The sequence below is a fragment of the Oreochromis niloticus genome, linkage group LG18, assembly GCF_001858045.2.
Source record: "Oreochromis niloticus isolate F11D_XX linkage group LG18, O_niloticus_UMD_NMBU, whole genome shotgun sequence".
NCBI classification, from domain to species: domain Eukaryota; kingdom Metazoa; phylum Chordata; class Actinopteri; order Cichliformes; family Cichlidae; genus Oreochromis; species Oreochromis niloticus.
The window spans coordinates 1,959,492-1,983,813 of record NC_031982.2 but is presented as its reverse complement, the minus strand read 5'-3'; the positions used below and the strand labels follow the sequence as shown (position 1 = coordinate 1,983,813).

The window sequence follows — 24,322 nt, the reverse complement described above, 5'->3', positions numbered from 1 at the left end:
CTTGTGTGTCTTGTTCAGTGGTGGTCGTCTTTCAGCCTTTCTTACCTTGGCCATGTCTCTGAGTATTGCACACCTTGTGCTTTTGGGCACTCCAGTGATGTTGCAGCTCTGAAATATGGCCAAACTGGTGGCAAGTGGCATCTTGGCAGCTGCACGCTTGACTTTTCTCAGTTCATGGGCAGTTATTTGCGCCTTGGTTTTTCCACACGCTTCTTGCGACCCTGTTGACTATTTTGAATGAAACGCTTGATTGTTCGATGATCACGCTTCAGAAGCTTTGCAATTTTAAGACTGCTGCATCCCTCTGCAAGATATCTCACTATTTTTGACTTTTCTGAGCCTGTCAAGTCCTTCTTTTGACCCATTTGCCAAAGGAAAGGAGGTTGCCTAATAATTATGCACACCTGATATAGGGTGTTGATGTCATTAGACCACACCCCTTCTCATTACAGAGATGCACATCACCTAATATGCTTAATTGGTAGTAGGCTTTCGAGCCTATACAGCTTGGAGTAAGACAACATGCATGAAGAGGATGATGTGGACAAAGTACTCATTTGCCTAATAATTCTGTACTCCCTGTAAACACCAAGCTCCTTTTTTTGTGTAGCTGACAGCTGGTAACTGTGCAGGGCGGATCTAGCAAAGCTTTTGTCAGGGGGCCAGGTAGGGCATTAACAGAGAAAGGTGGACATAAAGATATACTTTTCTTTCTTACTCTCATATAAAATATTTAGCATTTATTAAATGCTTATCTGAATCTTACAACCAAAGTTTGTATAATAATACACAAGATTGGCTGTAGACCATTGTTCATCATTCAGAACACTGTGTAAAAATAACAAAAACAAAAAGTGAATGCGAAAGTGCATACATATTTATTTTATGTGTTTGATGTGTGTGTCGGGGCGTGGTCTGCAGTGCCGCTGCAGGGGAGGTGGACCCACGGGTGTAAAGTCTGTGCTCTCTTGGCTGTTTTTGGGTGTGTGTTGGGCTATGAGTTGAAAAGCTACGGCTGCCTATGTCGGTACACCAACCATGTGTGAAAAGTGGTCCATAACGTAATGCTTCAAAGCATGTTCATGCAAACATTGTCGGGGTCTGCCGTGATACAATGGGACTTCTGCTCATGAACCTCTGTGCACAGCGTCTGCAAATCGGGGCTGTACGAAGTCACCTCATCTTTACCCAAAACTGTAAGCTGTCATCTGTGAGGCGCGAGCGGTGTTTGTTTTTATCATAATTCATGGTGGAGAATGGCTGCTCTGCTGAGTTTTGCTCTCTGTAGCCGTATGAATGGCAAACTACACTGATTAGCAGCGGCATAGGCACACATAAAATTTCTTCTGAAATTTTCGCTTTCTAGTTATTATTATTATTATTCTTCAGTTTCCGCCTGAAATTTTGCAGCGAAACTCGCCCCGCAGTTTTGAGACAAGCTTCATATATGTTACCTCATTTTGTGCGGCTGGATCAGGAATGGTGTGCTATGACTTTTGGTGTTTATAACTATTATAGTTTTTTAAATATTAATATTTTAGTGAAAATTTTCCCGCGCTTCTCTGCCAAACAGTTTTGAAAATAGGGTTACATATGTTAGATCATTTTGTGTGGCTGGAGCTGGACTAGTATGGTATACACTTTTGGTGTTTATGACTTTTATAGTTTTTGAAATATTTAGATTTTAGTGCAAATTTAGGCCAATTTCCATAGAAACAGACTTTATTTGTGGTGGGTTGGCTCTCTCTAGTGGTATACCGGGAGTAGTACGGCTGAAAATCTGTATGCTTGTTACAAAACTCCATATCCCATAATTCATAGCACCCCTCTGCCGAGTTAAACAATGGCGGACACCACTTTGTTTTATATGTCTTTTATTCGTGTTTCTAGGTCACAAAATACACTTTTAAGATATTTTCAGGCGAGAATGTAGGTGTGTAAACTTCAAATATCTGCTCGTTTTATCAAGACATCCCATATTAGCGACAATTCTCTTAAGTGTTGCTGATAGCCGGCTAGCTAGCTAGCGCCGCTAGCTTAGCTAGCTAGCGCCCCTTCGTGAAAAACCACCCAGGCTTGGCTGACAGTGAGGTGGCTAAAATTTCTTTAATCGCCTGATCGCTCGGCAAGGGTCTGTGTCTTAGCTGGACTTATTTTTCGTTTATATGGGCCGATGATGCTGGTCGATGTGGAAAAAATAACTGAGTTGTTTGGTGGTGGAGCTACAACAGAGGGCAGCTATCCACCGGTGTGTGACAGAAAGGACATGCCGCGAACGAGACATACAAGGCGGTGAGGCTACCGCCGATCGTCCGGTGTTTGCTAACGCGGAGGTCAATCGTGGATCAAGGAAAGCGAAGGCAGGAGCGTGAGGTGAACTGAATTTCAGGTAAGAAGTTATGACCTGCACTCTATTTGGGTCAGATATAAACCGAGTTTAGGTGTAGTTTATTTAGCAACAGTTCTCTTACGTGTTGCTGATAGCCGGCTGGCTAGCTAGCTAGCGCCGCTAGCTTAGCTAGCTAGCGCGGCTAGCGACCCTTCGTGAAAAACCACCCAGGCTTGGCTGATAGTGAGGTGGCTAAAATTTGTTTAATCGCCCGATCGCTCGGCAAGGGTCTGTGTCTTAGCTGGACTTATTTTTCGTTTATATGGGCCGATGATGCTGGTCGATGTGGAAAAAATAACTGAGTTGTTTGGTGGTGGAGCTACAACAGAGGGCAGCTATCCACCGGTGTGTGACAGAAAGGACATGCCGCCAACGAGACATATGAGGCCGGGCAGGCGATTGCTAACGCGGTGGTCAATCATGGATCAGGGAAAGCGAAGGCAGGAGCGTGAGGTGAACTGAATTTCAGGTAAGAAGTTATGAACTGCACTCTATTTGGGTCAGATATAAACAGAGTTTAGGTGTAGTTTATTTTCGTTGTGCTGACTTTTTACAATTGTACTGCGTGCTAGCTAGCGCGACGGGAGTTTATATACAGCTGTGTGCGCGCTAAGTTACTGACGTTGGACTTTATTTTATTCATAATGGTTAGTTCGTAGAGTTGCCGTACAAACGGAATCGTGCCACATTCAGAGAAAATATTACGATTTATTCTGTCGTTACGAAGCCTCCCCTGTCATTCTCTCGCCTGTTGAAACTTCAGTCATGAAACTGATCAATGATCGGCTTTTCTCTCTTGTTTGTTTATCGCGCTAAACAACAGCAGCACGTTTAAGCTTGATCAGCTGTTGTTAGAATTCATTTGCTTTTAATTTCTAGTATCAGCTGATGTTTGCTGCAGCCACAGCTGTAAAAACGGCTGTTCCAAACCAGATATCCTTACTGAATCATCAGAGCTGAACAGGTGATGGAGAAACAGGTTTACCCTTAGGTGACATGAATGAGTTGAAGGGAAGTTATGAACTGTTTCTGAGACAAACACCAAGCTCATTTTTTTGTGTAGCTGACAGCTGGTAACTGTGCAGGGGCGGATCTAGCAAAGCTTTTGCCAGGGGGCCAGGTAGGGCATTAACAGAGAAAGGTGGACACAAAGATATACTTTTCTTTCTTACTCTCATACAGGGAGTGCAGAATTATTAGGCAAGTTGTATTTTTGAGGAATAATTTTATTATTGAACAACAACCATGTTCTCAATGAACCCAAAAAACTCATTAATATCAAAGCTGAATGTTTTTGGAAGTAGTTTTTAGTTTGTTTTTAGTTTTAGCTATTTTAGGGGGATATCTGTGTGTGCAGGTGACTATTACTGTGCATAATTATTAGGCAACTTAACAAAAAACAAATATATACCCATTTCAATTATTTATTTTTACCAGTGAAACCAATATAACATCTCCACATTCACAAATATACATTTCTGACATTCAAAAACAAAACAAAAACAAATCAGCGACCAATATAGCCACCTTTCTTTGCAAGGACACTCAAAAGCCTGCCATCCATGGATTCTGTCAGTGTTTTGATCTGTTCACCATCAACATTGCGTGCAGCAGCAACCACAGCCTCCCAGACACTGTTCAGAGAGGTGTACTGTTTTCCCTCCTTGTAAATCTCACATTTGATGATGGACCACAGGTTCTCAATGGGGTTCAGATCAGGTGCACAAGGAGGCCATGTCATTAGTTTTTCTTCTTTTATACCCTTTCTTGCCAGCCACGCTGTGGAGTACTTGGACGCGTGTGATGGAGCATTGTCCTGCATGAAAATCATGTTTTTCTTGAAGGATGCAGACTTCTTCCTGTACCACTGCTTGAAGAAGGTGTCTTCCAGAAACTGGCAGTAGGACTGGGAGTTGAGCTTGACTCCGTCCTCAACCCGAAAAGGCCCCACAAGCTCATCTTTGATGATACCAGCCCAAACCAGTACTCCACCTCCACCTTGCTGGCGTCTGAGTGGGACTGGAGCTCTCTGCCTTTTACCAATCCAGCCACGGGCCCATCCATCTGGCCCATCAAGACTCACTCTCATTTCATCAGTCCATAAAACCTTAGAAAAATCAGTCTTGAGATATTTCTTGGCCCAGTCTTGACGTTTCAGCTTGTGTGTCTTGTTCAGTGGTGGTCGTCTTTCAGCCTTTCTTACCTTGGCCATGTCTCTGAGTATTGCACACCTTGTGCTTTTGGGCACTCCAGTGATGTTGCAGCTCTGAAATATGGCCAAACTGGTGGCAAGTGGCATCTTGGCAGCTGCACGCTTGACTTTTCTCAGTTCATGGGCAGTTATTTTGCGCCTTGGTTTTTCCACACGCTTCTTGCGACCCTGTTGACTATTTTGAATGAAACGCTTGATTGTTCGATGATCACGCTTCAGAAGCTTTGCAATTTTAAGACTGCTGCATCCCTCTGCAAGATATCTCACTATTTTTGACTTTTCTGAGCCTGTCAAGTCCTTCTTTTGACCCATTTTGCCAAAGGAAAGGAAGTTGCCTAATAGTTATGCACACCTGATATAGGGTGTTGATGTCATTAGACCACACCCCTTCTCATTACAGAGACGCACATCACCTAATATGCTTAATTGGTAGTAGGCTTTTGAGCCTATACAGCTTGGAGTAAGACAACATGCATGAAGAGGATGATGTGGACAAAATACTCATTTGCCTAATAATTCTGCACTCCCTGTAAACAGCAAGCTCCTTTTTTTGTGTAGCTGACAGCTGGTAACTGTGCAGGGGCGGATCTAGCAAAGCTTTTGCCAGGGGGCCAGGTAGGCCATTAACAGAGAAAGGTGGACACAAAGATATACTTTTCTTTCTTACTCTCATATAAAATATTTAGCTTTTATTAAATAGTTATCTGAATCTTACAACCAAAGTTTGTATAATAATACACAAGATTGGCTGTAGACCATTGCTCATCATTCAGAACACTGTGTAAAAATAATAAAAGACAAAAAGTGAATGCGAAAGTGCATAAATATTTATTTTATGTGTTTGATGTGTGTGGCGGGGCGTGGTCTGCAGTGCCGCTGCAGGGGAGGTGGACCCACCTGAGCGGCATCTGCAATCACGCCTCTCGGGCGTTGTCTGTGCTCTCTCGGCTGTTTTTTGGGTGTGTGTAAGTTGAAAAGCTACAGCCGGTTGTGTGGGTACACCAACCATGTGTGAAAAGTGGTCCATAACGTAATGCTTCAAAACGTGTTCATGCAAACATTGTCGGGTCTGCCGTGCTACAATGGGGACTTCTGCTCATGAACCTCTGTGCACAGCGTCTGCAAATCGGGGCTGTACAAAGCAACTTCATCTTTACACAAAACTGTAAGCTGTCATCTGTGAAGTGTGAGCGGTGTTTGTTTTTACCATAGTTCATGGTGGAGAATGGCTGCTCTTCTGAGTTTTGCCCTAAGCAGCCGTAAGAATGGCAAACTACACAGATTAGCAGCGGCATAGGCACACATAAAATTTCTTCAGAAATTTTCGCTTTCTAGTTTTTAATACTCTTTCAACAGCAACTTACTCAAATGTAAAATGAATTATTCTAATACTAGAATACTGGATATCTGATTTTTATGAGTTACAGGTTATAACAAAGCTTCACAAAAAGCTTTAAATATTTCACTTTGTGAAGATAGAATATATGAAAGTTACTTTTCATAAAATATTAAATAGAAAAAAATAAATAAATTGTAAAAATATACAGTATATGCTACAGATGTATAAACCAACATAATAGCAAAAGATGTAATTTGACATGCCAAGAAGCTGTAGACCTGAAACAGCCACTTTTATGGCATGATTCTACTCAAATTATGTTCACAGATAAGGTTATGTTTAGTCACGTTATGTTTAGTCATGTTATATAAAATGTACTGGTGATTAAATAGCAATTACAACAGTATGTTTAAGCTAACTTGCAATAAGAGTTGACCATACAGTCCATACAGCTGCTGTAGCTAAAGTTACTGTATGTCGCATATCAAGTCATGGACTAGTGAAGTGCTTTTAACTGTATCGATGTAATTTTGGTTACAAACAAAAAACAAAAAACAAGAAACAAAACACCCCCCCCCCCCCCCCCCATAAAAAAGAATAGTGTTGAATATTGCTGCAAATTTGAAAACTATCAGCATTTTACAATCAATGATTAAATTATGAGAGGCCAGGTAAGTCATATCATGCTATCCCAGACAAAGTATATGATGTTGTATTTCACAGATGTTGCACCTTTTTTTAATAAACCAAAGAAAATACATTTAAAATCTCCGATAGAACTTAAAGAGTACAGACGATCCAATTGTACAGCATGAGCACGGAAACTTTGATGCTATTGTGAGTGAGATCAAGAGTAAGTAAAGTGAAATGTAGGATTCTTTTTTTTATTAAAGAACCTTAGGATGAAAACAGAAGGGTAGACAGTAGCTATGATCCAGTTCTTGCTAAACAGCATCGTGTCAAGTAGTAATAAAGTCAGTCATCATGTTTACAAACAAAAAAACCCCCACCAAACAAAAATATACATTGATACACAATAACTTATGATAAAGTAAACAAAAACACAAGTACATATGTGCAAATAGGACTAAAACCAATACTGTATGTAAAAGTTTTCTTCAAACAGGGGTCAGTTCTTCGTACCTCGCTTACTACATCCAAGATCAAATGACACATCCAAGATCAAATCATCGCGCCAACTTTGAGCTCGCTAATCCGGTTCTCCGAACACACCTGTTGTTGACGATTAGTATAGCTGGATGAAGTAATCTGAGATCACTGGGTGGCTTAAAAGGGGCTACGCATCGATAGTAGAAACATTGATCGGCAACCCTTTGATTGGTCGGCGAAGATGTCGAAGGAGCGCGCTCAGTATTTTTCGGCAGCAGAGCAAGAACTCTTGATTGAGGGATATCAGGAGTTTCAGAGTTTAATTAAAACGCAAGGGAACACTGCAAAGGCTGCAAAAGCAAGGAGAGAGGGCTGGCAGAAAGTTGCTGACAAATTAAACTCGTAAGTAATTTATTATATTATATTACATTATATCCTCTTTCACATTAGAGCCACAACAGGACCCACTAGAACATGGGAACAAGTAAAAGTGAAATATAAGAATATTCTACAGAATGGTAATATTTATCACTTATATTGCTTTTAGTCTCTTGAAAAGAGACACTGAAATAATCTGTTTGGTTGTTTATAACAGCAACCAAGAAAAGGGCAGAGCAAATAAAGACAGGTGGTGGTCCTGCACCCCGTCGTCACACCCCGGCTTTTTGTACTGTGACATTTATTGACATTGTGGGGTTTTTTGTGTGTAGTTTTACATAACACTCCATCACTTTTACCTGTTCCCATGCAAGGGGTGACTGAAGCATGCACAGTAAGTTGGGATATATATGTATAGAGAGAGAGAGAGAGAGAGAGTGTTAAGTAAATAATACCCTCACGGGAAAATCGACATCTCTCTATGAGCACACTGTCGCGCTGAGCTAAAGGATCCTGTCTATCCCGCAATATCCGCTGAATTCTGAAAACTCTCCTTATCAATCTTGCACCTTCCGCAATGGGTTGCTCGCGTACAAACGGACAGGACATGGCTGCGACAGACTTCCCAAATCCACCTTCGCTTTTATAGCCGTGGTCTCTCATCTTGATTACACGAAGTGTTTTACTATTACTACTCTAAAATATGAATTACATCTGAAATAATCAAATACATGAAATAGAATGATTAATAGTACATTTCCCCTTTTTTAGGAAATGACCTGTATGTATCTGTATGAAATCAATAAAAGAATCAAATACTGCATTATCTTTAGTTACACTGATAATATTTATTTATGGACAAACAGTGGAGAAATATCGCTGTTGCTTTCGTATAAATGAAGCGGACATACCTGAGTGGCCGCGATCTAATCCTGTTTACATAAAGCCTGCTCCCAAGCAGGTTTACGCTTACGGATCTGTTGCTATGACAGCAAGTCCCGGATGAGCTTCGGAGAACCGAATGATCCAAGATCACGCGAAATCGTCAACAATCAAATCCAGCTAACTTACTTAGCGAGGTACGAAGAACGGACCCCAGGCCATCTTTTCCATATGTGGTTTAATCAGTGGCATGATATATTAATATGCCACCATGTATTTAAAATATACATGTTGGCATGTTATATTTAGCTTCTTTTTTTTAGGGTTTGTTTTTGTTTTATTTTTTAAGTGCGTGTTTACAGAGAGAACTCTTTTGAGATCTCATTGCTGTTTTTAACAGCAAGAAGCATTATGAGGAATACCCAACATACACTCGTTTCTATTTAAACAGCTATGAGAAATGGTGTGCTAGGTGACTGATGATCATGGATGGGTTTTTTTGTGTTTCTTTTTGAAACACATTTCATCAGTTCACAGCTATCTTTCTTCAAGGAAAGGATTTCTGGCCTCATTTTATGAACACTGCATTAAGTGTGGTCTGACAATACAGATTTAGCAAGTCTGTGGGGTAGCAGGTCAGAAACATCACATAAATGTAGTAGTACATAAAAGCATCGTTTACCAATTTTCCTTCTTGGGAATTGCATTTGAAGTCATTGTCGTTTCTTACAATTTAAATCATTAGCCAATGAGATCATGAAAAACATGACGAAATTTTATTTTGCAGCTTGTAGTAACAGAGATGGAAACAGACAGCACTTCACTATTGCACATCAATATAAAAAACAAAACAAAAACAAAAACAAAAACAAGGGGGGCGGGGGGGGGGGGGGGGGGGGGGGGGGGGGGACAGGTGTTTAAAGCCTTTGCAGTTTCCTAATTTCTAGTAATGCTAACATAGAATTTCACTTAAGGAGCTGAAGAATTTTACAGTTAAAAAAAAATGTCAATGTGGCTCAGCAGACTGCAGCCTGCTCTCCTCTCTGCTGCAGACTTGAGGCTATACCAGCGGATCACAGAAAGATTTGAACAAACTGTCAGCAACTACACTGCCCTGCAGGTAATGTAGGCACCAGGCTTTTATCTGTTGGTCAGCATTCAGCTCCTACATCAACTTGGACCTTTTAACAGTCACAAATTTACTTATGCAACATTTACCATGAACTGAAACCTATCCCCGACTAATACACAAGGAGGAAGTCTTTTTGTGGAGATCCAGACTAGCTGGCCAGTGTGAAAGCACCCTAGGCTGTAACAACAATGTTCCCATTTTACAGAGAAATAGATAAAAGAAACATGCTGTAAACTCATTAAATAAATGTCACATGTTGACATGGTTTTGGAGGAGCCAAAGTGAAGGATCTCAAACAGTTCAATAACGGTGTGGAATATTTTTGTATAAATATTAAATATCACATAAGAAAAAAAAAGAAAAGAAAAGCAAAACCTACCAACATACAGCAGCAAATTTTAAAGAAAGACGTAACTAGTTCTGCTTGAGATGATTGTAAATAGATGAAATAACTAAGTGAAAATTGTATGCAATCTGCAGTGTTAGTGTGGTCTGTATTATTAATTTCAGCATTTGAAAGCACTGTCTGAATAACTACAACTATTCTTAACATGTCAAGATGAGGCATATGAAATGCTACACTGCAAGGGGCTGTCACTTTAATAAATTAAACAATGAGAGTGGAGTTGTAGATAATGTGTGAATATGCACTTGATGGTGGAGAGGAACGGCTCAAAGACGATGCGAACAAAGCAGAAGTGTCTATGAGTACTGATAAAAGGGCTGCTCATCGGGTCTGAAGCCATAGGCCGTGGCTGGTCGTGCAGGTGATGAGCTGGTCTGGTCGAAAACATCGCAAGCGTCTCTGGTAGACAAAGTTAAAAAAAAAATTAAAAAATGACAGTTTAACAGTATGAAAAATAAGAATGTGAAACACTGGACTGGGATTTTATATTGTGGCAAAAGAGGTGGAGGCTTTGATTGCCTGAATTTAAAATTCAGTAAGCCGTAGAATGGCTCATGTTTCTGTCTTCTGTTAACTCACCCTGCATGGTGCGAGTCTCCATTCTGTGGTTGCAGGTCACTGAAGAAGTCTGGGCTGACTGAGCCATCTCCTGGAGTTATTCCATCTAAAAGATGGAAGAACACAACACAAACCAGTAGATACACTTAATTTAAAAAGTGTAAACAGACTAAAAGTCTAAATTACAAGTTCTAGCCTATTTTGAGTTCCTGTTATGTAGTTACTTACCTGTAAAAGTCCGTTTTTGCTTTTGATTAAATGATTAAATGTGAATTTATTGAATGCAATGACATTCAGTACAAATAATAATTTAATAATGTCACACAGAAGACATCTCTTCTTATTTCCATCTCTTAAGAGAACCATCAGGTGGGTTGTTCTGTGTGTGTTCTGTGAATTTTGTGTGATAAGCTGCAATAAAAACAAACAAAAATGATAATTTATGCCTAGTACTGCCAAATAAGTCATTTTGACCCCAGAGAAATGTAAAACACTAATTAGTACATACTTGGCTGTATTATGTGTAAACAAAACAAACACATTATACATTTAGACAAGAACACTGCTATATCATGATCAAAAGTTAGTTAAAGATAAATAACTATTAGCCCAGGCGCTGTAGCCAGAGTTTTTGCTAGTTGAACACAACAGAGACCTGACTGTTTGTACTAATTCGCACAACCGTGAAATCCGGAGAGGAGCAGCCAAATCGGATAGTTTTAGGGGGTGAGGACTGGGTGAAGGGCTACAGATGGGGGAACAGTGGATAGTCAGTGTGGGAAGAGGTCCAGTGGCGTAAAACAGAGGTGGACAGATTGATACATTTTCAATATTCTATGTTTACAATAATTTATTTATTAAAATTTGGTTTATTTTGTTGTAGCCGATTGTATGGTAAATTTTTAAATGTAGTCAATGAGCTGTTTCACAGTAAGTGCCTTGTTATTAATAGCTTCATTATGTTTGCTGTACTCTTTGTTTAATAGTGGACACTACAATATATTTTACCTTTACAATCTGTAATGAAATAATCTAAATCACAAGACAACTTCTAAAAATTCATCTTAAATGTTTATTTTGTCAAATCCTAATCATTTATAAAAATTAAACATCAACTTCCTCAGGAAATGACTTCTTTGCCATTTCTGTTGCTGTTATGGGATGAGGTCAAAATGACAACCTGCCAATCCCCCCCCCCCCCCCCCAAAAAAAACATAAACTCTCAATTCTTGTTGGGAAGGCAAAATCCACTGTGAGGCTGGTCACTTTTCCTGTTCTACATGCACAGCTGAGTCTTTGCTCAGTGTACCTGCACTGTAGAAGAGATCAGTCCGGTCATTGTCGTTATCATAAAGATAAGGCTCAGACTCATCTGCTTGCCGACTCTCAACCATCTCCAGCCACTGGTTGTTGTGGAAACGGAACTTCTCTGACTGAATTTTCCTGCCCCACTCTTCGTCATATTCCTTGGAGGAGACAGACCAAAAACATGAAGGTGCATTTCTAATCCTTATTTTAGAAAACAGACATCCATCAGTAGAACATTGTTAACTTACAGCAATAATATCAAGGGTGTTGTCACACACTTTTCTAATTTCTGCATTCTTGTCATGCATCAGATCAATGAGGTAAGCTGGAGCCTCTACAAAGAGGGTTAAAGAAAACCCACAGAAATTCTCAGATAGTGCTGTAAGACATATATACATACATATACATACACGTGTATATATACATACATATACATACACACATACAGAGGGAGGGAGAGAGAGAGCGAGAGAGAGAGAGAGAGAGAGGGAGAGGAACGAATCACAGCCTTGGCCAGCCGCTTGAAGAGGTACACCAGAGAGATCGAAGGCAGGAGAATAAACCAGCTGTCCTCCACAGAACAAGCCAAGGTGTACTCTCAGTGGTAGGAGACGGAACAATACTGGAAGAGCATATGTGAGAAGGACGCAACCCATAACGGCAATGCTCAGTGGCTAGTGGATCTGAGGGCAGACCACAGCACCCTCCCTAAACAGGATCCAGTAACCATCACAGTGGCAGACGAACAAGAAAGGGTCTCCAATATCAAGAGTTGGACAGCACCAGGCCCCGACATGGTTCACGCCTACTGGCTGAAGAAGCTGACTGCACTCCACGAGCGTCTGGCGGCACAAATGAACCAGCTGAACCAATGAGAGACACCCAGAATGGCTAACCGAAGGCTGGACAGTCCTGATCCTCAAGGACCCCCAGAAGGGACCGGTCCCATCCAACTACCGACCAATAACCTGCCTCAGCACCACGTGGAAGCTCCTGTCAGGCATCATAGTGGCTAAGATGAACAGGCACATGGGTCAATACATGAGTGGGGCACAGAAAGGGATGGGCAAGAATACCTGAGGCGCAAAACACCAGCTACTGGTAGACCGAATAATCAGCCGAGACTGCAAGACCAGGCTGACCAACCTGTGCACTGCCTGGATTGATTACAAGAAGGCCTATGACTCAATGCCCCACACATGGATCCTGGAATGCCTAGAACTATACAAGACCAACAGGACCCTAAGAGCCTTCATCAGGGTGTGCGAGAGGAATTGACCTGAAAGATATAATCACGGCAAAGCTTGAAACCTGGATCCCCCGTAGCCGGTTATCAAGACCACGTGAAGTACCCTCAGACGATCTACTAGATGATGTGAATGCAGCACTACGGACGATACCTACCACCACCATTACCCAAACTAACAAGCTGATCTATACTACGGCAGCAGTGATCAGTGAGATGCTTGACTATAAGTTGAACAGCCACAAGGAGCAGTACCCTCCATGGAGAAGGAGGCTAGAGGGCAAGATCAAAGTAGCACGGAGGGAGGTTAGCCAACTATCGGAGTTGCAGAAAGGTGCGACAAAGAAGGTGCCTAAGAAGTACAGCAAGCTGTCCATACCTGAGGCCTTGGAAACTGCCAAGCAAAGACTCACACACATACATACAGTGGCTTGCAAAAGTATTCGGCCCCCTTGAACTTTTCCACATTTTGTCACATTACAGCCACAAACATGAATCAATTTTATTGGAATTGCACGTGAAAGACCAACACAAAGTGGTGTACACATGAGAAGTGGAACGAAAATCATACATGATTCCAAACATTTTTTACAAATAAATAACTGAAAAGTGGGGTGCATATACATACGTGTGTGTGTGTGTGTGTGTGTGTGTGTGTGTGTGTGTATGTGTGTGTGTATATATATGTATATATATATGTGTATATATATATATATATATATATATATATATATATATATATATATATATACACATATATATATACATATATAGGTAGCTGAAATTGATCATATATATACATACATACACACACATATATGTATCTCCTACAGACAGGATGAACTGTGGGAAGGATACGGGTGTCTTTGATGATGACATCACGTGTAGCTTGGTGAAACACCATCTGATAGAAGACGTAGACAATCTGGCATACAAACTCATCGTCCTCCTGCTGGGCTATGTTAAACAAAGGAGACACACGATAAGCAGGTTATAGACCAAGGATACAGGAAAGTTATATGTAATACATTTTTGGGGAAACCACTGGTATGCATGTTACCGTTCAGTAGCTCAATAAGTGCAGGAATAATGCCAGATTTAGCCAACATGACAGCACAGGCATCATCCATGGATACCGTTCCGATCATTATGACCACCTCCAGGATGAGATCATCCTCTGCTGAACCTGAAACAGACAGAAGGAAGCGTAGTTTTAGAAAGTTATTCCAGTCAAAAGAGAGCAGTTAAGCTAACCATTTCTGACTTTTTGATAGTTTTGCAGTATTTATTCAGCTATATCTAGTTAGCTATATCTAGTTATAAAAAACTGCTTTATAGTAGAACAAAGAAATAGACATCTTTAATATGGGAACAACAAATACAATGTTATTTTTTTCTGTGAAAAGAACTATGGCCAAACCATAGCAAGTTTCCTAGTACTATCTGTCCTAACAAGTACCACTATATTAAAAGAGATGAAATGAAAAATTATGTGAAGGCACCTGGTTTAAGTCTGTCTTTAAGGTAAGGTACTAGATTATACTCCTTCAGCACCAACTCCCAGTCCAGGTCAGGGATGGTGAGGTTGGCTAGAGTCCCCAGACACTCCAGAACCCACTCCTCTTCTTCCTCTGCTTTAATCTCTGCTGCCAGGTCACCAACATAGTCCTGACAAAGCAAGAAGAGAATTTACACAATTAAAAACAAAAAAACAAAAACACCCCACCTCAACCATCCTGAAAACAAGGCTGATGTTTACTATGGGTCAATACTGATCACAGCAGTTTCCATACACAATGATTATTTAATAATGACTGATAATAATGATAATTATGATCATTTTAAGTTGTAACGTTTTCTTTATTGCATATAACTCACTATGAACAGTGATTTGGTTTGGCCATCATGTTGTGAGATGTTTCTGATCATCTTCATGAGGAGGCAGTCTTTCATCTTCAGAGCTCTTTTCATGAGCATCTTCAATCCATCTCCTAGAAATGGAGAGACACTCAGAATAATCTCTTCCAAAAGCCATAAAGATATCAGACATCTGGTACCTGTGATGGTGAGGCAACGGTCTAACTTGTGCAAAAAGTAAAATACCTTCACACATGAGTTGTGCATTCTTCTTGTTTGCAGCCAGGTTGATGCAGATGGAGATGAGCTCAGTTTCAATTTCCTCCTCGCCATGCTCATACAGCATTTGCATTAGCTACACACAGACACACAAAATTGTACTTTAGACTTTAGAACTCAGGCACTATGAGTGTTCAGCTCAGTGTACATTTTGTACCTGTGGTATGCAGTCAGTGTAAACAAACATGCCCTTGAACCGGTCATCCATGCTGATGTGGTACAGGATACGCATTGCCATCTGTCGGTTGTTCTCATCCCCTGAAAACACACACAATAACGATGATACCATTATCATGTTACAGTTTTGCATAAAATGCCTAACAGTCTAGGTTCACAACAGCTACACTGTGAGGCTGTTAACTATAAAAGCAAAATGCAGAGATAAATACATTTCCCAAATCTGGGATATATAAAGAGCATCTTTGATCTGGTGCCAAGCTAGTGCAAGATTTAAACCAAGGTTTTTGTGTTCGTTAAAGAAGTTCCCTAACTGAACTAAGTGGCAAGAAGTTGACTCAAGAGGCAGTTGAATTTATACTGTCCAAAGAATCTCAAATATACAGTAGCTTTAAAACCAGGCTGTAAACAGGACACAGTGTGACGTAGGTTAGTTTAACCCTTTATTTTAAAGCTACCTGTGGCTTTTTTACTAGTTTGGTTGTCATTAATTTAGTTTTAAATTCCATTCCATCTATTCCTTTCTTTGTTCTACTCAAACAACAAGTGAATGTCTGTAGGCTACTAATTCATGCCAACTTGTCAGAATTGCTTGAACTGAACTTGCTTTGGTCAACAGCAGATTCCTGCAGGCACCTGTAGTTTGAAGATGGCAACTTGTCTGCACACACCTACCATTTACTTGCTAAGCTGCAGTGAAAGGTGGAAAAGGTGCAACCAAAAAGGGAAAAAACAGAGATCGTTTGATGGACTGAACGGAGACTAAACAGAGATCTCCCTGTGCGGGCGACAATCTCTGTTTCTCGTTTGGGTTGCATTTTTCAGTTTGATCACTGCTGGAGAGGAGATTTTCAACATAAGCATGAAGTGCTTTTATAACACCTGACAAGATGAACACCAGGAGGATGTGAACAATTTTTATTCAGGATGTAACAATCCACAGTGTTGATTGTGTGTCGACTTATCAGCGATACTTAAAAAGCTGTAAGCTGCACGTTTGTTCCCAGCAGTCACTTTGCTAAAATGCACTGCACCAATACGGTGAATGGATCGCTATGTGCTCCATGCTATTAAGCTAGCGTGCATCATTACCTAACAGGGCAGTGAGTTTAGGTAACAGGCCAACTTCTACCATCTTGGCTCTAAGTCCAGAGTCAAAGGAGAGGTTGAGCAGCAAACGTAGAGTCAAGTTTAATAAGTCTTCATGTTTACAGGGAACCAGGCGAGCCAACCGCTCCACTGTATCCACCTCAGCCTACAAATCAGAGACAAACACAGATTACCATCATTAGATTTGCTATAAACTCAGTAAAAAAGAATTTATGCCACTGACAAGAGCTGGATGAATATCAAGGGCATCACAATAAACGAAAAAAGACAAATTCAGAAATCCAAAGCAAGGATTACTATTATTCTACTGCTTACCTACTTACCAATATTAGAAGCTAATAACTACATATGATGTGGAGCTTGTCAATAAGACACTACCATTTACAACCCCCCCCGCCTAAAAAAAAGTAACCTCTGCACTACAGAAGACTTACAATACTGGAAGACAACTGACTTACAGAATGTTTCCCCACAATCACTAACAGAGGAAGAAGGAATAACAATACAAACCGGGTTTTTTTATTTTTAAACAAAGGATGTAGAATAAAAATAAATTAAGTTGACTTGGTTAACAACAGATCTCTAACATAAAAATGATCATCAGGACTGTTTCCCCTATGCTCCCGGCAAGCTTTATTGAATCTGAAAGTCTTGTTTCTACCACTCACCATGTCATTCTTATTCTCAAGAAAGATGGAGAGTTTTTTAAGGAAAGAAACCACCAGGACAAGCAGCTCCTCATCATCACGTTCAAGAACTTTGACCAACAAGGCAACAATGTTTTTATTCCTCATCTTCAGTTCTGTCCTCGTATCCTCAGCAAGGTTCAGCAAGAGGTAAAGAGACACTAAGAACCAGAGAAAAACAGGCCAGCAGAAGTGAGGAGGAGAAACAGAAAATTAGAGATGATATAGTAATTCCAGTTACATTTGATCAACAAAAGTTCTGAATGAGGAGATTAAAAAAAAAACAAAAAACAAAAACAAAGCCTACCTCTGAGAAGCTGTTCCTGCTTAGCCAAAAGGCCATGGTATTTTCTGAGAGCCTTATCCTGGTCTCGTCTCAGGGAGCCATTCTCTGGTGCGGACTCACGTGCACAAAAGAACATTAAGGAAAACATTATTTTTGCTGACTTAATGAGTACATACTCATTAAGTCAGCAAAACTATAAAGGGGGAGAGCAGAAAAGTAAGCAAAAAACACCAACAAAAAGGATATAGGCCTTGTTTTTCTTGCGTAGCTCCTCACGCCACGCGTCGTATCTCTTCAATTCATGTTCCACCACACTCATACACAGGGCGCCTATTTTATAATGACTCACCACCCCGTGAAACTGGGAGAAACTGGAGGAGGAAAGGTAAGAGGATGAAACACAACAGTAAGAATAAATGTGATGGAAGTGAGCTGCTATGTAAGTGTGTGTGTTACCTGGAGAAGCAGAAGAATATATAAATGATGATGGTGGCTAGATCTACACTCTGCTTCCAATCCTCCCTAAGTACTCTGGCCAAAGCACCAAGAGCTGTCTCTATTAGGAAAGACAAGGAAAGTTTTCACATTGGAGCGTATACATATGCCTCAGTATATTTCATAAGTACAGCAGATAACGCCACCAACCATGCATAAAAATAAGTGATGTCACAAGAATATATTGTGATGTAACGTGCCATCTAACAAATTTTCAGTTAGAAAAAGATGCTTGGGGTAATTTATAGAGGACCTATTGAGCCTATTTCCAGGAACAGCTTTTTGGTCTTGGAGTCTTAAAGTAGCTTTACATGTTACGCAGTCCAAAATCCTTAATCCTTAGTCGTATAGTCTGTGTAGCCCATCGCTTTATTTTCTGTCTCATATTCGCTGTTTTACGGGGTGCCTGTTAGCTCAGTACGTTGAGCGGACGACCACATGCCACGGCTGAGAGCAGCTAGCCTGGGTTCAGTCCAACCTGCGCACACTTGCAGTTTATCGTGGAATATCTAGGACAGACATTTCGCAAGCTTACTTGTTACAACCACACTTGAATTCATTGAGTTCTTTAGAGCAGTGTTTCCCCAACCACTGTGCCACGAGAAATGATCAGGTGTGCCCTGGAAGATTATCTGGTTCCACCTGATTAGCAATATAAGCCAGTGATTCTCCAACTGTGGTACGTGGGCTCCCTCTAGTGGTAGGCGGGAAGTCTCCCCAAAATTTTTTTAAGATTAAATAATATACCATGTTCTGATTGAGGGATTTCTGAAAACTTAAAATGTACAGCTCTGCTATCACTTCTGACATAAACGAAGACAGAAAAACTAAACAGCAGTGACGTTTGTAGGGTTACTGAAGTTGGTCTAGCTGGTATATTATGATGTGCTACATGGTGGCTAGCAACACAGCTATGTTAGCATAATATAAACACAGTGAAGCTGGAGGAGGAACGCTAACTTTTTCCCACTCGATAAAAGTTAAAGCGAGGGTTCCCGATTAGGGATGGGTTTTGATTATTGATTTATCGATTAAAATCGATTCTAGCTTGGATAACGTGATATCAATTCATTAAAATCCTGAATCGATTTTTAAATATAAATTTATTTTGCCCGAAACGCCAGAATCTCAGGTTAAACCTCACAAAATTTCAACCACCACCAAACAGCTAAAACAGTAAATGGGAGCAGATACACGGATTCTGCACAAAGACGTAAATACAAAGCACAGACCCGCCGACGGATCAGAATCAGTGAGATGTCACCTTTCTCACCCGACGGCACGGACACGGTCAGGGCTGAAAGCAGACAGCTCACTGATTCTGATGTTTCGGTGGGTCCACGCTTTGTGTTTACGTCCTTTTTGCGCTAGAGTCTGAAGTTGCAGGTTTTATTTCTCTCCAAACAATATTGACTGAACCAGCAGCAAAAGAAGATCCAAACTACGCTTCACATAAACATCGTCTTACTTTTGCTTTTTCGCTTCCGCCACGAAAAAAAAAAAAAAAAAAATATCACAGTTCATGCACAGCTCTCTCTCCCTCTCTCTCAGTGTACTTCAAGAACAGTTTCCCATCTAGAAATCTCTGTTTTCTGCATATTCGCTTGCTTATTAGCCACCAGTCTGCAGAATATTTTTAAGGCCATCTGCTATAAAATCTCAGGCCAGGAAAATCGCCTTCATGTTTTTCTGTTTTATCTTCAGTTACTTTGACACAAAGGCATCTGCTGTGATGCTTACGCCTTTGATAAAGTCTCGAAAGTGTCAGCTTTCTTTTTATAAAAATAAAAATATGGATATGTACTGATACGTGATCAGAATTATAATATTTGAATTGAATCGATTTGGGACCTTGTGAATTGGAATCGAATGGATTCTAGAAATCAGTGACGATACCCAGACTTATTCCTGATGGTTAGGGACAAATGCAACTGCATGGCAGAATGCTGTAAATGGACTAAACTTCAGTCAGGAGAACAACTGAGATAATCCATCCACAATACGAGGTTAGTCATTAATATACTGCTGCATGGCATAAGCTTTAAAATGAACAGTGGTAATAAAAACCGAGAGTAGCTGAAAGTGATCACTGCCTTTTTAGGGGCTTTTTCAGATTAAATAGAACAAGATACAAAGCATTAAAACACGTTAAAAACACAACAGCCTTGATAAACGCAGAGTAATTTTCACCCAGAAGCAGAGTTCATATGTCATCACTTAAAAATTGGATATCCCACCTGCTGTGAATGTTTTAATGCAGTACAGTTGTTATTATTATCATCATCAATTGTGACATCCTGTTTATGACAGTTAAAATAAATAACATTGATATAAGAAACTGAGCCAATTCTGCCATACCTGGTGCGCGGGGAAAAATGATCAATATGCTTTTTGTGACATTTTTTTGTTTGGTGGTGTGATTTTTCTAATGTGAAATAAGTGCCATGGCTCCAAAAGGTTGGGAAACACAGGTTTAGAGTGACCCATTCTTTCACTAATGTTTGCAAAGCAGACCGCATGGCTAGTTGCTTGATTTTATACACTTGTGGCAATGAGAATGAAAACACCTGAATTCAAACAGGTAGCCCAATACTTTAGTCCATACAATATATCTAGCATCAAATACCATCATAACACAGAGGTCAAAATGGAAGTATTCTAACAATAACCCAAGGAGACAGCCTTTAAGTCGATACTGAGCACTGGTTAGGTTCAGTTATTTTGTAGTGCAGAAAAAAATGGAAAAATATGCTAAGAACTTGCTACTGCTCTGGAGAAAATGACAATTATATATAGCACTTCTAAGTAAAGCGCGCTGCATTTAATGATTAGACAATCAGAGAATCAAATGTTCTTTCTGTATGCAGAAAAATATAGCTAAATAGAAATCAATCAAAAAGGTAGTAACCAATGATGTTACACTAACTTGATTAAATGTTTTTAGTCAAACCATATCAAACATTTTTAAGAGATGACACACTTAAACTATCCAGGAATGTCAGGAAACTGCTCTAGGTATGACTCGCTTAACCATCAGAATTAAGATGGAGAATAAAAGTGTACCATTGTGCAGTAGCTCCTCCAGGTTATCAGGGTTACGGGCAAGCTGCAGGATGAGAGCTGAGCCTCTGATCTTCTCTGGAATCCCTTCATAGAGCAGTTCAATATACTCATCCACTCTAGTTATACTGGCCTCCTCATTTAACTACAAACACAAACAGACACACAAAGTTATTGACTGATAACAAATGCATTCTTTCACCAGCCAAACTATTTAAACAACACATTTGAGCAACTTCGAGTTGTTGCTATAATGAAGACAGAACACGTGCTTACTGCTGTGTGAGATCAAACTACAGTGGAACAAATGGTTACCTCTATGCCTTCAAATGGTGTCAATTCTTTGGGCTTAACTGTTCTTTTTTCTTTTTTTTCCACTGGTGACAAAACACACACACACACACACACAAACAAACAGCCAAGATAAAGCACATCAGCATTAATTCCAAACTTGAAAACTTGAAACTTAACTTGCATTAGTTTACATTTTCTTTTATTAGCATCACAGTGCATACTTTAGGTCTGCCATTACACTACAACCTCCTTACATGTCTTAATATTTCTAGAATGTTTACAGTACATGCTGGACTAACAAGCTGCCAATCTACATGTGGGACTGAAGTTAGCCAAAGTCGGAATTGGACAGTAAAGATTTTGGGCTCCAGAGCACAGGTGCAATGAAGGTGGTATGACTAACCCTTGCTCTCCACTGGGGATGATTTCCTGTTCTGCAAGTAGTACAGGAGCTGCTCCACCTGGGGCAGACGGGAAGCAGGGATCATCTTACACTCCTCCAGCACTTTCTTTGCCAAAGCTCCCACATCTGTACTAGGAGAAAGACTTTTCATGCGGATACTGGAGCATGAAAAAAAGAGCAGAAGAGAAAGCAGAAGCTAGCAGGTTTCATTAAATTCAAAACAAATATACTGATTGTAAAACTGTGGCCCAACACCCTTTTTTCCTAGCATAAATAATACATATCTTTTTAATCCTTTCCTCAGGCAGAATAGTCCTCTTTTCACAAACCTAATGTAAAAGACACTGTCATGATGTCACCCACTAGTTTGTTTGTGAGGTCCTGTTGTGATGTAAAACCTAAAGACAGACACGCTCAAATGGTAGTAGAATATCTAGTTAGGCCTGCCTTGCAACAAAACCTTATTTATTAGCGTTTATTAGCAGCAGTTAAGACCATAAAGTCATTTTCCAATCAGATAAATCCTTTGCTGCTGATTATTGGGACTTACTTTTCCAACCTAGAAGCTACATTCGTCTTTTATATACAGTATATGCTGCCCAATTATGCTAACGTCACTTGCTGGCAGAATGAAATTAATGTGACAAAACAGATAAATATGAGCCACTGACACATGTAAATGTTACCTTATTTACAAATAGGTATATATTAGTAAATGGGGCAATATTAACTGATAGAAATATGTCAGCACATGACCAAAACATTGTTTTGTAACATGGCTTTGTTACCATCCACCAACGGAATAAAAGTTCATTGCAAAATGTATGGAATTTGTTACATTTTATTTTTAGTTGTCCTCACTATTAAAATATACGAAGAAATGATTACGAATTATCTGTCCAGTTTAGATGGATTAGACTGACAAAGGTTAATTTGACATAAAAATCTAATCCAATCAACTTAAAAGCTCTCCTTTTTAAGGAAAAAAAAGATTTCGAGTTCAAAAGGAAACTGAAATGAAGTGTTTAGGAGCTGTGAGTCAAGAGGCCGCTTACATTTTTTGTCCCTCCTTGCGTTCTCCAAGCATATGTCCTCCACTCTCTCCAAGGATAGATGCCTCCACCTCATAGTGGACTACAAGGGCCTTCTCTGTGGGATGGACGTCCAAACCGCCCACAGTCACTTTGCTTTGAGTGATCAAGAACAGGCAGTACAAAATACGGTAAACACATTCCAGTTATTTAATTTACATCATACCATATAATAACTGCATCGGACGCAAAGCAGCTAGCAAGTTCATTTCACAACAAAATGACTTTACATGTTGCTACAGAAAATAGGTCGTTAATTGCCAAGCCAGTAACAAATCACCAGCACTAACAATAACGCATAGGAAGACACGCCCAGACAGTAGCATAATATTACTATACTGGCTAGCCGGCTAACAATAAAACACGATTTCACAGAGTTGAAGCATGACAAACATGAGCTCAACTCGGTGCAAACCCCTGATTGCAAATAAATTCAACACTACATGCAATTAGCTAGCGATTATCCACCACAGTTTAGCACGGAAGCTTGCTAGCTATTTTAGCTGAAATTCAGAGTTCCAATCCCCCTTCACGTAGGGAAGCTAATAATAAACCCAGTTCAAGAATGAAACATTCTTGAACTGGGTTTATTATTTTACTGGCGGATTTATAAGTCAGTGGAAAACGTGAAATCAGTCGTTATTTGTTTATAAGTTGTCATGCACTGTAGGCTCCTTTTAGAAATAATTGGGTAACTGTGCTAACGAACGGGATGTGAATAGAAGCATGAAGGCTGATTTAAATTGTGAGATATTTTAAGTGACCTTTCTGTCAACTGCATGTACGCCAAACGGACCAGCACGTTGTCGTTATTCATTTAAAACAAAAACAATTATATGCTCGCATTCTGCACCGAGCAAGAAAACAGGAAATTTCCCAGATTGGAAAGGTAATTAAACATCGCGCTATATAGAGAAATGCCATGGATCAGGGCAAGCTAATTAGCAAGAATTTCAATTTAAAAAACGCTTCCTCTTATCTTCCAAGTGTTTGTTAAACGTTCACAGTAAAGCTGACGTGATAGTATGGACACCATATATTACTTAAATTGGCGTACAAGAGACCGTAGCTAGCAAACGATAACATTACTCTTAGAATAATAAACTCACGTTATGACTGACCGTTTGAGATAACGTGCATCATCCTGCATCTTCCTCAGATTTAAACTTCAATATTTTTTAATGAACGTAACAGTACTGATGTGTCGAAGCTCGGGGGAGTTTTTGTGAAGCGCGTATCGAGGCTCGCTTTGATTACGTATGCAGTAGCGTTCGTACCACGTGACTGATTCAGTAACTGGCCCGCCGGTTCGCGACAGATTCGAAATAAAATGGGCAGCAAAACACGCTTTTTTTTGGAATACGCTTTATTGACAAAGCACACAATACAGTAGTGATGGCCAAATGAAGCTTTCTGAAGCACTGAAGCTTGTATTGAAAAACGGTTCATTACTGGAAGCTTTTCAACACAGTCCTCTCTGGTGACATCTGGTGGCCAAAAATATGAAGAGCAGCTTGAATCCACAAAATAAAACCAACTGCTTCATAATGATAGCTCACTCTACAGAGTGGAACTCTGTCTCATATTGGGCTGCTGTTGTGTTGCTTTGAACGTGTATTTTTTG

The 24,322-nt window shown here is 40.1% G+C and overlaps 1 protein-coding gene across 3 annotated transcripts; it reads right to left on the bottom strand.

Annotated features, from left to right (window-relative positions):
- Nucleotides 1-9,064: 9,064 nt before the first annotated feature.
- Nucleotides 9,065-23,971, bottom strand: LOC100693718 (kinesin-associated protein 3). Of its 3 annotated transcripts, none has more exons than XM_003453166.5 (20): nucleotides 23,820-23,971; nucleotides 22,663-22,794; nucleotides 21,608-21,765; nucleotides 21,226-21,287; nucleotides 20,914-21,055; nucleotides 17,812-17,911; nucleotides 17,602-17,726; nucleotides 17,377-17,475; nucleotides 17,052-17,230; nucleotides 16,366-16,528; nucleotides 15,254-15,354; nucleotides 15,064-15,172; nucleotides 14,839-14,951; nucleotides 14,463-14,628; nucleotides 14,021-14,146; nucleotides 13,819-13,917; nucleotides 11,963-12,048; nucleotides 11,716-11,872; nucleotides 10,428-10,512; nucleotides 9,065-10,247 (listed from the first exon to the last, which is right to left on the bottom strand). In XM_003453166.5, the coding sequence occupies exons 1-20, from the start codon at nucleotides 23,846-23,848 to the stop codon at nucleotides 10,145-10,147; spliced, it is 2,334 nt and encodes a 777-aa protein (XP_003453214.1). In that variant the 5' UTR covers nucleotides 23,849-23,971; the 3' UTR covers nucleotides 9,065-10,144. The 3 variants fall into 3 exon arrangements, 2 of the variants coding, with proteins under 2 accessions (XP_003453214.1, XP_005457999.1); XM_005457942.4 differs by having other exon boundaries at nucleotides 23,808-23,967; XR_002057247.2 differs by lacking the exon at nucleotides 9,065-10,247 and adding an exon at nucleotides 10,635-10,817 and having other exon boundaries at nucleotides 23,808-23,967.
- Nucleotides 23,972-24,322: the final 351 nt, after the last annotated feature.